Raw genomic sequence first — 15,518 nt, forward strand, 5'->3', positions numbered from 1 at the left:
ACAGGCTACTTCCTGATTGTGATTACTAGTGAAACCAGACTCTTGGTGTGGGCCGACATTACTCCCAATGAGTAGCTAGCTGTATTGTACAGTATTTGAAATATCAATAGGCCTACAGTCATGCTAGAACTATGACATCATCTCTATACAGTTGTATACCTCCGTTGAAAGCTAGCTTGAGTTGTAGTGGAGTGTATGGTGGAAGTTAATTCCAAACAGAGATGGTGTTTGATGGGGGGCAGACCTGGGTTGAAATACTTGAAAAGTATTTCCAAATACTTTGAGCGTTTGCTTGAGTCTGCCTGGAGTGCCAGATGGGCGGGGTTTGCAGTTTTGGAACTTTTCTATTAGTTTATTAAGTCAGGCAAGCTCAACTAGGCACAGGTAAAGTATTTGAATCGATTTTTGAAGTATTTGAAACCCAAATCTGATGGAGGTTGCTGCTGAATGCTCTGTGTGCTATGGGTTTGTATTGACCCCTCTCTCCTCTCTCTCTGTAGAGCTGATGACTTGTGAGGAACTACACGCCATCCTCCACCTGGTCCTGCAGGCTGGAAACATCATGAACGCTGTAAATCAACAATGCCATTATCTCTCACTCCCCCCCCCCACCCCTTTCTTCCTCTCTTTCTCTCTCTCCTCAATCACTCGCTCACCCTCTCACTCACTCAGTCGGTCTCTCTCTCTCTCTCCATCAACCTGTGACATCTGTCTCGTTCTTTCCCCCCATCTCTCACTCACTCCTTATCTGTCTGATATGACGATGGCTGAGGTGGGATAATGGCTTTTATGTCACCACTATGACACTGCTCGTATATCCTCCTCCCTGTCCCGCAGGGTGGCTACGCGGGCAACGCCGTGGGCTTCAAGCTGTCATCGCTCCTCTCGCTGGCCGACACCAAGGCCAACAAACCTGGCATGAACCTGCTGCATTTTGTGGCATTGGTGAGTCTGACAGAGAGAGATGGGAGGAGACACTGAAGGAGACACTGGGGGAAACACACGGACTTGCACACACACCACAGGATATTGATGGCACCTTAATTGGGTAGGACGAGCTCATAGTAATGGCTGGAACGGAATGATTGAAACGGTATCGAACTCATCAAGCATGATATACATGGTTTCCGTGTTTCCATTCACTCCATTCCAGCCGTTATTATAAGCCGTCCTCCCCTCAGCAGCCTCCTGTAAAACACACACACACACACACACACACACTGGAGGAGACAGACACACTGGAGGAGACAGACACACTGGAGGAGACAGCCACACAATGGAGGAGACAAACAGACATGCACACACAACACACACAGGAGAAGACACACATACACACTGTAGGGGAGATTGGAGGAGACACAGAGAGTCAGATTAGTGGGGAATCCCTTTGTAAAGCAAGCAGTGTGCAGGAATATCTTCAGGTTTCGTCTGCTGGTCATGCTCACTTTAAAATGAAGTGTCACCGTTTGGGACTATGAGTCAGTGTGCTGACCTGTGGATCCTTTTGGCATTCGACCATAGTACAGACACTACCCACCGGGCACAAACTGGTTGAATCAATGTTGTTTCAACGTAATTTGTCAACGTATTGAGACATGGAATCTAGGTGGAAAATACATTGAATTTGCAAAAAGTCATCAACTGTTGTTTTGAGGGTCAAATTTAAACCACAGGATTTTCAACATAGTAATACCTTTTATCAAATTCAACATTGTTCAATTTGTACATTTGAAACAACATCAGATCTTCAACGTTATATCCACTATCAGAAAAAAAACTATAAGCTGGGCAGCACATCCTACTGGAGAGCTGTTCTATCTACAGCTATCCATTTGGTCTCTCGTCCAGGATTTTAATCTCTTAGTGATCCCTTCACGCGCCAATCCCTTTAGCGGGATCGATTTGACAACATCCAGTGAAATTGCAGAGCGCCAAATTCAAACTACAGGAATGTCAATATTAAACATTTACGAAAATATAAGTGTAATACATCATAATAAAGCTTAACTTCTTGTTAATCTAGCCGCTGTGTCAGATTTCAAAAAGGCTTTACGGCGAAAACAGATCATGCGATTATCTGAGGACAGCGCCCCGCATACATGAAAATCTTTTTTCAACCAGGCAGGCGAGACACAAAAGTCAGATATAACGATATAATAAATGAAAAATGTTCTTTTTAAAAGTATTTTTAGCATTATCCTATTTGCTATAGTACACCTACAGGTACAGTGGAGCCATATTTGAATGCAGCAACACGTTATTAAGTCAGATTGACTCAAGATTTTCGATATAAACTCCATGAATTAGCCTCTAATGAATTTTAGAATTATAAGGTGCTGTATTCAAAATCGGCCACGGTACACCACTAGATTGCACCATATCACACCATGGCTATAAGAACTGAACCAATGGACATGGGGCCATGAAATGTGTCATGTAGAGCTTATATGAATATAAAGTCACTGCAACCTTAGATGGTTGCACCAGACGAATCGGTAGCACCATAGATGTCATTGGCACCAGTGGCACCATAGGATACTATAGCAATAACTATTCATCAGGCGGACTTTGTCTCATGCAAATGAGTTTTAGGTTTAAATAATGTGATGTATTGTGATTAGTATATCTGTATAATCACACATAGTTGTGTTATGTAGTCTGAACTTAGTGAAAAGTGGCTATTTTATTTGGGTCCTGCCGCTTGCGCAGTCAGCGTATTACAGCTGCGAGAGTGTATTGAAGTATTTTGGAATGCTAATGTGGGGTGTACCAACTGAGATTTAAATCATTTACAAAAACAGATTGACACATTTTTAAATGAACCTTTATTTAACTTGGCAAGTCAGTTAAGAACAAATTCTTATTTACAATGACGGCCTACCCCGGACGACGCTGGGTCAATTGTGCACCGCCCTATGGGACTCCCAATCATGGCTGGACAGCCTGGAATCAAACCAGGGACTGTAGTGACACCTCTTGTACTGAGATGGAGCGCCTTAGACCGCTGCTCCACTCGGGAGCCCCAGAATTCAAAGATGACCACAATATACCAATAAACACAAATCTTAACATAAATCATTAGTCAGATTGACCTCAGAATTGGTTTATAAACTCAATACATTAAGTAATGACTTTAAGAATGATTACCTGCTGCATTCAAAGGTAACCAACCTACAGCACTAGACAAAACTTCACTTTTGGTATTGAAAGAGAAACATGGTAATGCTTTCACTGATTGCACATAAATGAATATAGTCACATGATATAGTGCTTGCTTTGCTATACAACTGATCTCGTGTCCTTTCTGTCATCCTGTAAACCCTGTTTGTTGTTGCTCACAGCTATACATTGGTTTTGCTATTCGATGAAGCACAGTGAGAACACATTAAGTTGTTGTACACTGAGTATATAAAGCATTACGGACACCTGCCCTTTCAATGTCACAGACTGACCAGGTGAATCGAGGTGAAAGCTTTGATCCAGCAGCATACCACCCTGCATACCACTGCTGGCTTGCTTCTGAAGCTAAGCAGGGTTGGTCCTGGTCAGTCCCTGGATGGGAGACCAGATGCTGCTGGAAGTGGTGTTGGAGGGCCAGTAGGAGGCACTCTTTCCTCTGGTCTAAAAAAAAGATATCCCACTGCCCTGTGTAGGGTGCCGTCTTTCGGATGGGACGTTAAACGGGTGTCCTGACTCTCTGAGGTCATTAAAGATCCCATGGCACTTATCGTAAGAGTAGGGGTGTTAACCCCGGTGTCCTGGCTAAATTCCCAATCTGGCCCTCAAACCATCATGGTCACCTAATAATCCCCAGTTTACAATTGGTGCATTCATCCCCCTCCTCTCCCCTGTAACTATTCCCCAGGTCGTTGCTGCAAATGAGAACGTGTTCTCAGTCAACTTACCTGGTAAAATAACGGTAAAATAAAAAAATAAAATCCCTTATTGAAGGTATTCCTAAAGTTTGTTGTACTCAGTGTATGGATACAAAATATCTGACATTGTATTCCCATTTGAACTTTGTTGTGCTTCTATATGATGGAAGGTGCAGTGATAACACATTTAGATGACAACTAAACCAAACATCAGACATAGTTTTTTCATTGGAATTTGGTTTTGCTTTTAGAAGATTGAAAGCATAGTGACACATTGGGAATTCAACAAACTTCTGGCTGTCTTTTTGAGTGGGTGAATAAAGGTTTCTCATTGATCAACGTGTCAACCAAATTTGACCAAAATGTCCACGTTTAAATGACGTGGTGTGCCCAGTGGGTCAGAATTCAGTAGTTTGTTTGAATCAGGTTATTAGAATTTGAAATGTGTGAATATGTCTTTTTTGACACAGAAAAAGGAGAGGCTTTCCACAGATGCCCTTTAGACGGCAGAGAAGTTGTCACCCGTAAATATTCCATGACATCGATGTTTGAGTAAACAGAGACTAAATGAGAGAAATGTTGAATATTGCAGAATGGCAGATGTTAAGGAGTTGAGTTCCACCATCCTTATGTATTTTCAAGCTTTTTTCAAGCTTTCAGATTGGAAATTACAAGTGGGATATGGGTGTACAGAACACGTAATAAAGCATTATACAAGGCTAATTATAATTCCTTTTCTATCTACTCAGGAGGCACAGAAGAAGGACGAGAAGCTGCTGAAGTTCCCTGAGAAACTTCAGGGCATCCAGAGCGCTTCCAGGTAAATAGTCCTTCATTATGCGGTCTTCATGATGTCGGAAACTTGCAAACTGGGAAAAAGCCGTTTGAACATTCCTCCGACTCATAATTTCCGTAAAGTAGCACACTCAGGTGTCAAATATGTGCCGCAACTACTACGTCACCTATTCAGGAAATTACTTAGAAGACAGCATTTTCAGCAGTTAAATGCAACAACAATACATTATTTATCAAAATCAATCTCAACTCAGCAAAAAAAAGAAACGTCCTCTCACTGTCAACTGCGTTTATTTTCAGCAAACTTAACATGTGTCAATATTTGTAGGAACATTACAACATGTTCAACTGAGAACTGAGACATAAACTGAACCAGTTCCACAGACATGTGACTAACAGAAATGGAATATAATGTCCCTGAACAAAGGGGGGGGGGTGGTCAAAATCAAAAGTAACAGTCAGTATCTGGTTTGTCCACCGGCTGCATTAAGTACTGCAGTGCATCTCCTCCTCATGGACTGCACCAGATTTGCCAATTCTTGCTGTGAGATGTTACCCCACTCTTCCACCAAGACACCTGCAAGTTCCCGGATATTTCTTGGGGGGAATGGCCCTAGCCCTCACCCTCTGATCCAACAGGTCCCAGACGTGCTCAATGGGATTGAGATCCGGGCCCTTCGCTGGCCATGGCAGAACACTGACGTTCCTGTCTTGCAGGAAATCTCGCACAGAACGAGCAGTATGGCTGGTGGCATTGTCATGCTGGAGGGTCATGTCAGGATGAGCCTGCAGGAAGGGTACCACATGAGGGAGGAGGATGTCGTCCCTGTAACGCACAGCATTGAGATTGCCTGCAATGACACCAAGCTCAGTCCGATGATGCTGTGACACACCACCCCAGACCATGACGGACCCTCCACCTCCAAATCGATCCCACTCCAGAGTACAGGCCTTAGTGTAACGCTCATTCCTTCGAAGATAAACGCAAATCCGACTATCACCTCTGGTGAGACAAAACCGTGACTCGTCAGTTAAGAGCACTTTTTGCCAGTCCTGTCAGGTCCAGTGATGGTGGGTTTATGCCCATAGGCGACGTTGTTGCCGGTGATGTCTGGTGAGGAACTGCCTTACAACAAGCCTACAAGCCCTCAGTCCTACCCCTCTCTCTCCTGGTGTAACTCGGGCAGTTGTTGTTGCCATCCTGTACCTGTTCCACAGGTGTGATGTTCGGAGGTACCGATCCTGTGCAGGTGTTGTTACACGTGGTCTGCTACTGCAAGGACGATCAGCTGTCCGTCTCCCTGTAGCGCTGTCTTAGGCATCTCACAGTACGGACATTACAATGTATTGCCCTGGCCACATCTGCAGTCCTCATGCCTCCTTGCAGCATGCCTAAGGCCCATTCACACGGATGAGCAGGGACACTGGGCATCTTTCTTTTGGTGTTTTTCAGAGTCAGTAGAAAGGTCTCTTTAGTGTCCTAAGTTTTCATAACTGTGACCTTAATTGCCTACCGTCTGTAAGCTGTTAGTGGCTTAATGACTGTTCCACAGGTGCATGTTCATTAATTGTTTATGGTTCATTGAACAAGCATGGGAAACAGTGTTTAAACCCTTTACAATGAAGATCTGTGAAGTTATTTGGATTTTTACGAATTATCTTTGAAAGACAGGGTCCTGAAAAAGGGGCATTTCTTTTTTTGCTGGGTTTATTTATACTGTTTTTGAACACTAATTTGTTTGTGACCATAATAACTGTAGTTCATGGTTGACATACCTAGTTAGCTGTTAGCCAATTGGCATTTTCAATGACTTCAAAGCACGTGAATACATACAACTTAATCCTCAGAGTTTGTAAGTTTTTTTCCAAAACACTCTGACGTAGAGAACGCATCATCTGCACTGCTTTCTTTTGACAGGAGTTTTAGAACTAGTTCACCTAGAAGACGCCCAGTCAATTCCACACCCGTTATCTATGAATGCCCTATACTGTATAAGGACTTTTATTGGGCTCTTTTCACAATCAATATCACTAACTCAGTTACTGGAATGCTATGTGTAGCCTACAGGTTCTTGCTTCAGCCACTGCTCTTAGAGAGCATTAGCACGATTATTTCCCTCCATTAGCCCTATCTGTATATGTTGCCTTTTATATGACTACTACTGGAGGATGATCTGTGCTTAAAGATGCAGTCTGGTAACATTTCTGCAGCCCCACCCACATCCCTTAGCTGTTTACCTAAACAGGTGGCGGGGTGACCTGTTTGTAGTTTTTCTGAACTGCAGACCGCTGCTTTAATAAGACTGCAGCTTTAAGTCTGGTTACATTTCTCCAGCCGCATACCTCAGCTGTTTACCAAGTGGCGAGGTGCCCACTTTGTTGTTTTATGAATCGCAGACTGCAGCTTTAATGACATAGAAAATAATATATGGTACAATACATATTCATAGTTTAAATGCAATCAAATGAAGAAGTTGGTAATTGGCTAGAATAACAGCAGCATTGAATGAAATCACAGATCCCTTCTAACGCCTTGAGTTGAATTTCAAATGAATTTGAGGTCCCAATGTCGTTGGGAGTAGACTGCACTGTTTAGGATGCATTATCTTCCCTGTGGCTGTCAAGATCTTTTACAAGGTGACCTCTGCGTGCTACAGTTCAGCTCTCCCTCTCTCCTGGTGTGCCAACAGATAACGCTCCGCTGTGGATATGCTGACACATCATCCTTACTTCCAGCCTTCTCTGACTGTCGTGCCGTCACCTTTATCGAATGCACTGTAGATAGGCCTTTGAATTGAAGTGCCATTACAGTGTAACATGGTCCATTTCTGCCACGGCGAACCAGTGTTCCCAACAACATAGCAATTTCTAAAGCACCATCAATACCACTGATTGATACAAGCCAAGGCATTTCTGTGTTCAGGGTCAGCAGTACTTCAAGTCTCAGGAAGGCACAGTCACATTTTACAATGCTAACATAGCCATCTGCTACACAGTCACATTTTACAATGCTAACATAGCCATCTGCTACACAGTCACATTTTACAATGCTAACATAGCCATCTGCTACAGCAGTCCACAAAGTTCCAGAATCTTAAACTACTCACATTCATTATAATATATATATAATATACGCCATTTAAAATACACTTTCATCTATTTTACGGGTGGTCCCAGCAGGAATCAAACACACAACCCTGATGTTGCAAGCGCCACGCTCTACCAACTGAGCCACACAATGTATTTTAACAGCCTTTGGATGATTTGCATATCCCCGCAGAATATCAGTGGAAAACATTGAGTTGGAGTTCTCGTCTCTCTACGTCCGGACCAGATCCCTGGAGGAGAAGGTCCAGAGTGACCCGGAGCTCCTGGAGCAGCTGGACCCCTTCCTGCAGGTGGCAGCACATTCAGTCAGAATCTAAATTTGTCAATTCTGCTCTGTGAATGCTGATTACGGTGCATGAGGGCGGCACACAGTGAAGGCATCCTTAGCCAGTTGTGGTACAAAAGCGGATCCTAGGGTGACTGTAACAAAGAAATGTATATCAGATAACTTACCACTATGGTCTCAATTGCAAGAACACCCTATAAGCATAACAAAATATTGGCCAATATGGGCCAACATCCTACATCCCTGATATACTGTATCACCAAGCCCCCTGTTTTAGGTATATTTTGATGGTAATAATATGTTATAATTCTTTTATATCTAATCTGTGTGTGTCATCCATTGTCTGCCATCCCCAACAGAGCTCCACAAGGACACTCCAGGACCTGAAGAGGTGTAGGCTGGACCTGCGGAAGGAGGGTAATGCGCTTATTGACTTCTTCTGTGAAGACAAGGACACCTTCATGCTGGATGAGTGCTTCCGCATCTTCCAGGACTTCTGTCTCAAGTTCAAAAAGGCTGTCAAGGTGAGAGGTGTTCTCTTAAAATATTTCAATTCAAATCTTTTATGTCTCTACTATGAAGTTTCAGATAAGTAATGTAACTCACATTCTCTATCTAACCTACAAAATGCACACTCACATTAACCTGCACTGCATTTCCTAACAAAACGAATAAACTCTTCAAAAGGACATACTGATGTAGGTGTATGTAAACATATAACACAATGTGGATAAAGTTAAGGGGTCTGAATAATTTCCGAAGGCACTGTACACAATATGTTATTTATTAGCCCGTCCTTTCGCTGTCTCTGTCAGGATAACCTGGAGCAGGAGCGTAAAGAGGCGGCCAGGCAGCGGCGTCTCAGAGAGCTGGAGAAGAAGCGCTCTGCCTGGAATGCCGACCAGCAGCAGGCGGCTGGCGCCGGTAATGGCGGCTTCGGCCGCAGCAGCAGCGAGAACGACGTGGATATGCTCACCAAGGAGGGCCTCCTGGACTTCCTCCAGCAGCGTCCCCACATCCCCCTGGGTCGTTCAGCCAGCGCCCGTCGCCACCGCCACACCGTGGCCGCCATGGCCGACCGCGAGCTTCACGACTACCTGGAGCTGTTCGGCAGTGGCACGACACTGCCAGCGGACTATGCCAACAAGTTCAACAGCCTGCCGCGCTCCGGCCGCACCCTCCATCGAAGAACCGCCCCCTGGCTTGTGTCCCAGGATGACAACCACAAGCTGGAGAATGGGCAGCAGGTGCTGGCCACGTCACACCGGGCTGAGACGGAGCCCATCAGCCCCTTGGCCATGTACTCTTCCATGGGCTTTAATGCCAACGAGGAACTGTATAACAATAATAACAACTACACGACCGTGTCCGAGGGGAGCTATCTGCCTCGCTCATGTCAGAACCGTAACGTCTTTCAGAAGACACCCAACCCCGGAGCGAGCGTCACGGCACACATGAACGTCAGCGTGGAGAGACACACGCTAGTCCCGGGAATTCAACAGTTTGACCTCCCCAGTCCGAACAATAACACAAATCACATGCAGTTTGTTGACCACAAAGACGTGGTGGTGACAGACTTGGAAATGGAGAAGGAATCTCCAAAGGCACTCGTTTTGGATACCCCTCCTCCTTGTCCAAAGAGTTTGGAAGTTGCGTGGGAAGGTAAAATTCCGTCCTCTCAGTTTGTGGTGGGCTCGCTTCAGAAGGAGGAAGAGGAGGACAGCAGCACCGTCTCCTCAACCACCTGCGATATGCCCCTACCTCTTGACCCCTCCGTATCCAATAAGAAACCGGTGTTCTACATCTTAGACTGCACAGAAACGGACTGCTCCGTAGCGCTTGACTACTCTGAGATCGAAAGCTCGCCTCTAATGAGGGAAGGATTGGTCCCCGATGTAAAAAACACTGACTGCAAGAACATCCAGGGGAACCTTCGAGACCCCAGCTCACTATCCTCCAACTCCCATTTTGATTCCACATCCAAAAACGATCAGTCCGTCTTTGCCCCCACAAATGAGCTGTCGGTGTCCACAGACGAACGTGCCCCATCCGTTGGCTCCCTCGTCACCAGTGAAGAGGGGGACACAGATAGCTGGGACACGGCGGAGGCTAGGCAGGTGGGTGAGAAAGCTGTACAGACATATAGCCCTAAACCAACACACGCCAAGACCAAGAAAGTGTCAAAAGTTTCCAAAAACAGCAAAGTGGGTCGCGGCGTCAGGATGTTGACCACCACTGAGAACCAGGACATGCGGAAGGTGGTGCCCATCACCAAGCTCAGCCGGACTGGCAGCAACGTCAGGCGGGTGGAGAGACCCGTCGGGGGCCATGAGGGTGCCAGGCAGCCGCTCATCGACAAGAGCACCCCAGCCAGGGAGCGGGGTGAGAAGACCGGTAGGCCCGCCCGCCACTCCAGCTTGCCCCCAGAGGAGACCAAATCCCAGGGGAACGCTGGCCTCTCTGGCTGGGCACGTGACCTCAACCCACGAAAGCCCTCCTTCCGCAAGCCCAGCACCAAGCCGCTGAGGAACCTGCCCAAGCCACCGCCGGAGGAGAAGATGTGCCGCTCCACCATGAGAGCCCTGGCTGCTCAGGCCCAAGGTCAGGTTAGGACACCCTCTGAGGCTAGCGCTACCCACAGCTCCAAAACCCCATCTGCCACCCTGCCTGGCTGGGCACGCAACACTGTGGCCTCCTCCTCTCGTACCACCAAGAAGGAACTCGCTCCAACCCTCTCCAACCCCCCGACCCCCTCCAGGAGCCCCTCTCTCCTATCCCGGAGCAGCTCCCAGAGTCAAGCACCCGCTCGGCCTCCAGCCGCTGCCACAACCACATCTCCTGCCAAAGGGGGGCAGCATTCACCCCAGAGGGAGGAGAAGGAGAAGGCCCAGGGGGGTGGTCTGCAGAGGGTGCAGAGCGTCAGGGCATCAAGCCGAGCGAGCACCCAGCGTAGCGACACCCCCCCATCGCCACCCACCCGCGAGCGCTCACGCAAGAGCAGCAGCTTCTCCGAAAAATCTGTCCAATCCACTACGTCATGTAGGACCATCAAGCCCACCTGGAAGTAGAACACAAATATGGTGGAACTTGATTGGAGCAAGAGAGGAAGAAATGTACTATGGTTTTCCCCACATGCTGTAGACTCACATTTTGTGTCCTCTTTCATTAGCTACTCTAAGACAGCCCACCTCATCCATATGAAGTCATTATACAGGGCTCCGTTAACACATATTGTATGAACTGCAAAAATATATAATGCACTGTATAAGATTATTTCGTCATGAGCCCCCGTTTGTTTTTGAGCATTCTTCACGGGGAGACAGAACTGACAAAAAAAAAGGCAAAATCCCCCTTTTTTCCTTCTTTGCCTGTGTTGTGGTCTTAAACTATATGTAATAAGGTATAATAACATGTCAAAACAGAAGAAAAATGATTATGCTTTTTTTACAACCCATTTTCAGATGGTGTTTACATGGTATTTACTTAAAAACGATGTGGTAGTAACAATGGATATTGTCTGGTACTCACCTCAAAGAATTCAACACTATTGGTAATTGACTGTTACCAAATGGTACATAGAGACACATGTGTCAATGAATATCATGTGATTACTATGCAATTATTAGATAATGACCATTTAAACAAGTACTTTCTAGGTAACTACCTGGTAAACAGTGACTGTAAAATGAAGTGTTACTGAAAACCCACTACTGAACATGTTTGAATGCTGCTAATTAGCTTTGACAATTTGGGCACTGTGTTAGTGTCTTCATTCAGGGTGTGAGCTACCTTTCTTCTGTTGTGATTGTGACTTTGTGACTTTGATTTCTGTGGTTCTCTACTTTCCTTTGCACAGCCGTACTATACAGTAGCCTGGAGTCCACACTGAATATTGCTCTGTTTTTCACTTTACTGATTTAGTCTGAGTCTGATCCAATAGGGTTCATTTGGAGTTGACAAAAAAGAGCTGGTCCCAATCAGTGTCTTCTCAGATACTATGTGCGGGACATTAATGAAAATAACTATTCAGGGCCTTATTCACTAGAAACCAAACGGGAAACTAGAAACCAAACAAAGAAACAACTGTTTTCGTTTCCCGTTTGCACTAATGAATATGCTCAGTGTCATTGTACTCCTCAGCAGTTGGCCACTGAGTTCCTTTCCCGCTCCACTGAAGTTATACCTCGGTTATACTTGACATTGCAGAAATAGTATATAGTAAAAAAAATCTAAAATAAAAGGCCACAGAAAAAATGCCATAGGCCCTGTTCAATCCAACCGGGTATCCAGGTTTCCGGGGTTAAGATAAATAGACATTATTGTTGATGTGCTGCATTGTCTTGGACAAAATTATATGTGTAGTCAGACATTAGGAAACTGAACTATATTTGATTTCTAATGTCAATGAAGTTGAAGAATTTTGTTTTTCACTTGTTTTGGATACCTGGTAGTCAGTGTTTGATTGAGTCAGGTATCCTATTGTGTACTGAGTCAAATACATGAACTATTACTATTAGCAAGTACAGAAAGTTATTGAGTCATTATCCTCTGTTTATGATACTCCAGTTAGTCCTTTGGTATGATTCCACTGTAAAGTTTTACCTTTACCTCTTAGAATACAGTACATGCCAAGGGTGTACTTTGTCATGCAATGTATGTTCATGTACTTGTGGTACTTTTGACATCTGTATGTATGTATCAATAACAAGCAATGTTTCTAAATGCTCTCGATAAAACGCCTCCATTCTAGCATGGAGTAGAAGTGCACACGAAGGAAATATTTTTCCGGCTTTATGCTATAGCTAGACCAACACTAACGCTACGAAAAACAACATTGAACATGTAGCTCTTCAGACTGAAGTAACACCAGACATGGTGTTGTTTGTCTCTGCGTTTTGTCACAATAATCGTCTTTGTAATCCTTGACTTTTCTACTGGGAATGTTGTTATCTCCTGATTTTTGTACTACTTGATATCGTGTAATTGTGTTCATTGACCGCCACCGGTCGTGATCAAAGTAATACTGTTGATTCTTCAGCCCTGCACTTGCTCCTCACTAGACTGGTCCCAGATCAGTTTGTGCTGTCTTGCTGACTCCTATGGTCATTGGCAAGCGAGCACAAACAGATCTGGAACCAGGCCAGCTTGCCAAAACAGTTGCCTTTCAAACAGCATTGTGCCATTGACATAAACAACGACAACTACAGTGCCTTAACTTGAAGCTTGATGTAGCCGTCCCATAATCAGTGTCTCCTAAATTGTAAATAATAGTAGAAATCCTCCCTACATTCCATTGCACCTATCAAAATAGCTATTAGACTGGATACTACCAATCACGGGCTTAGCCGATTAGCTGTCCACTCTGTGTACATAGTGTAAAGACATATTATTTTCGATTATACGTAGAGCTCGCAATATGTTTACACGTAGCAAACTGTATATGGAGGCTTGGAAGTAGTGAAGGCGAAAGGATCCTGTTGACAAGAGGAAATGGTTAACCCGACTTTTTCCTTTCTTGAAATTGTCACAATGAACAGCATCGTTGTCCACAGACCATACATCGAGGCACTCAGTTCAACTTGTCTTGAATCAACCATGTCAATCTACTGTACTCTAAGTCCGAGGATATCTCAAGCATCTCTATACAGTTGTTGTACCATGTCTGTCTGCAATGTTGAAAACCCACTACTGAAAATGTTTGAATGCTGCTAATTAGCTTTGACAATTTGAGGACTGTGTTTGTGTCTTCATTAGGGTGTGAGCTTTGTAAGACGCTGCCTTGCTGCTGTTGTGATTGTTGTACCATTTCTGTCTGCAACTCTCAGAGTAAGCTTAAGAGAGCCCAATTTAAAAATCGATCCTACAGGCCACATCCCTGCAGTGGGCCATGATATGTGTATCTCCCTGCTTTCTGCAATGCAAATGAAGTGAGGCCGTGAATGTCACAAAAGACCCAGAGGCCAATACGTCAGCCCAGAGGGGCTGCGTCTCAAATGGCACCCTATTCCCTATATAGTGCACTACCTTTGACCAGGGCCCATAGGGCTCTGATCAAAAGTAGTGCACTATATAGGAATAGGGTGCCATTTGGGACGCCGGCCTACGACATGGCTAATGACTAAAGAGCGAGACACAATGCTCCTCTCTCTCCCTCTCTTTTCCCATCTACAGTCAAACTGTATGATAACTGTATGATGGCACTTTACAAGAGCGGCCTCCCACATCTTATCGCACAATGCCTCCTGCTGCTGGGCTCATTTTAAGAGGGGCATGCCGACAATTGGTGGTCTTGCGTCAGAGCCACTAAATACGGTGGGACTTCAATACGGAATGTGCATCCACCCACCACTCTGCCTCCACTTCCTTGTTATGTGATGGTAACCATGACATCCAGGTCCAGCAGCTCAGTCAGGACGCTGTGGGACTGAACACTAGAAGTGCTCTGTCTGACTAATAGCCTTAGCCTTTCTAAACGTAGGCCCGACTCCTAACCATGACAGAGCAGGCGCCTGGCAACCCAAAATGGTGTTGAAACATTTGACCAATGTTGCCCAACCCAAACCGAATGGTGGCGATTAAGATTTTTCCCTTTGATTGATTGATGTTGGTGGTTTTTCAAGCCAGCTCGAGAAGTTGCACGTACACAATACAGTGACTTCATCCACAGTAGGCTACAGTCCATGTTCACCTTCAAATGTTGACCTTAAATCACAGTGTGAGCTATTGGCATGGATTCCTAGGTGATGGACCTAGGTGATGGTGCTTGTGTGTTGGAACTGAAAGCAAGGAGGAATGTTTTCTAGCCTGATCCCAGATCTGTTTGTGCTTTATAGCCAACGATATGATTGTTGTCATGGCCTGACAGCACAAACGGATCCGGGACCAGGCTTGGTGTTTTTAACTGTTTTAATGTGATTCTTTACGGGGATCAGACTACGCATATCTTAGCTGGAGTTCCCATCACTCTATATAGCTGCTCCACTTAATTGCCTTGGTTCTGCTTTGCCGCCTTCTTCTCCAAGTCACTGTCTTCGATGTTAATAAACTTCTACCTGGAGAAAATGACTGTAATCACTAGACTACACAGGGCTGAATAATATAATGTTATTCTACAGCACTGATACTTTTTAAAAGTTATGATGTGAAACATAATCAATAAAATCACCTGATGCTGTGTCACTTTGAAGCCTTGAAGCTTTTTTCTCTGTCCTTCTCAGCTTTTTTTCCGTCAGGAATGGACATTGTTGTGAATCTGAAACTCTGCATGGATCATATTGTTTTTTGTATGCATTCTACAAGGGGCTGTTCTAAGCAGACATACTGAGGGCTGCGCTACAGTGTGCTAGACATTTAACCCCCTTTCTCTCATCTGTTTTATTAATTAAAGGGAGAGTAACCAATCATGAAGTGGAACATGGCCAGCTGGGCCATGTTCAGTTGCCAAACATTCTCGA

General features: G+C 44.9%; 1 protein-coding gene across 1 annotated transcript in view; it reads left to right on the top strand.

The window, feature by feature from the left end:
• The window catches only part of LOC129841281 (FH2 domain-containing protein 1-like), a 59,575-nt gene extending 44,325 nt beyond the window's left edge, over positions 1 to 15,250 (top strand). Inside the window, exons 7-12 of the mRNA XM_055909477.1 lie at positions 501 to 571; positions 838 to 945; positions 4,625 to 4,695; positions 7,951 to 8,068; positions 8,424 to 8,588; positions 8,880 to 15,250. Of these exons, the coding sequence (XP_055765452.1) occupies positions 501 to 571; positions 838 to 945; positions 4,625 to 4,695; positions 7,951 to 8,068; positions 8,424 to 8,588; positions 8,880 to 11,132 (2,786 nt within the window). The 3' untranslated portion in view covers positions 11,133 to 15,250. The remainder of the gene's footprint in view (positions 1 to 500; positions 572 to 837; positions 946 to 4,624; positions 4,696 to 7,950; positions 8,069 to 8,423; positions 8,589 to 8,879) is intronic.
• Positions 15,251 to 15,518: the final 268 nt, after the last annotated feature.

This window comes from Salvelinus fontinalis, chromosome 42, assembly GCF_029448725.1.
Source record: "Salvelinus fontinalis isolate EN_2023a chromosome 42, ASM2944872v1, whole genome shotgun sequence".
NCBI classification, from domain to species: Eukaryota; Metazoa; Chordata; class Actinopteri; order Salmoniformes; family Salmonidae; genus Salvelinus; species Salvelinus fontinalis.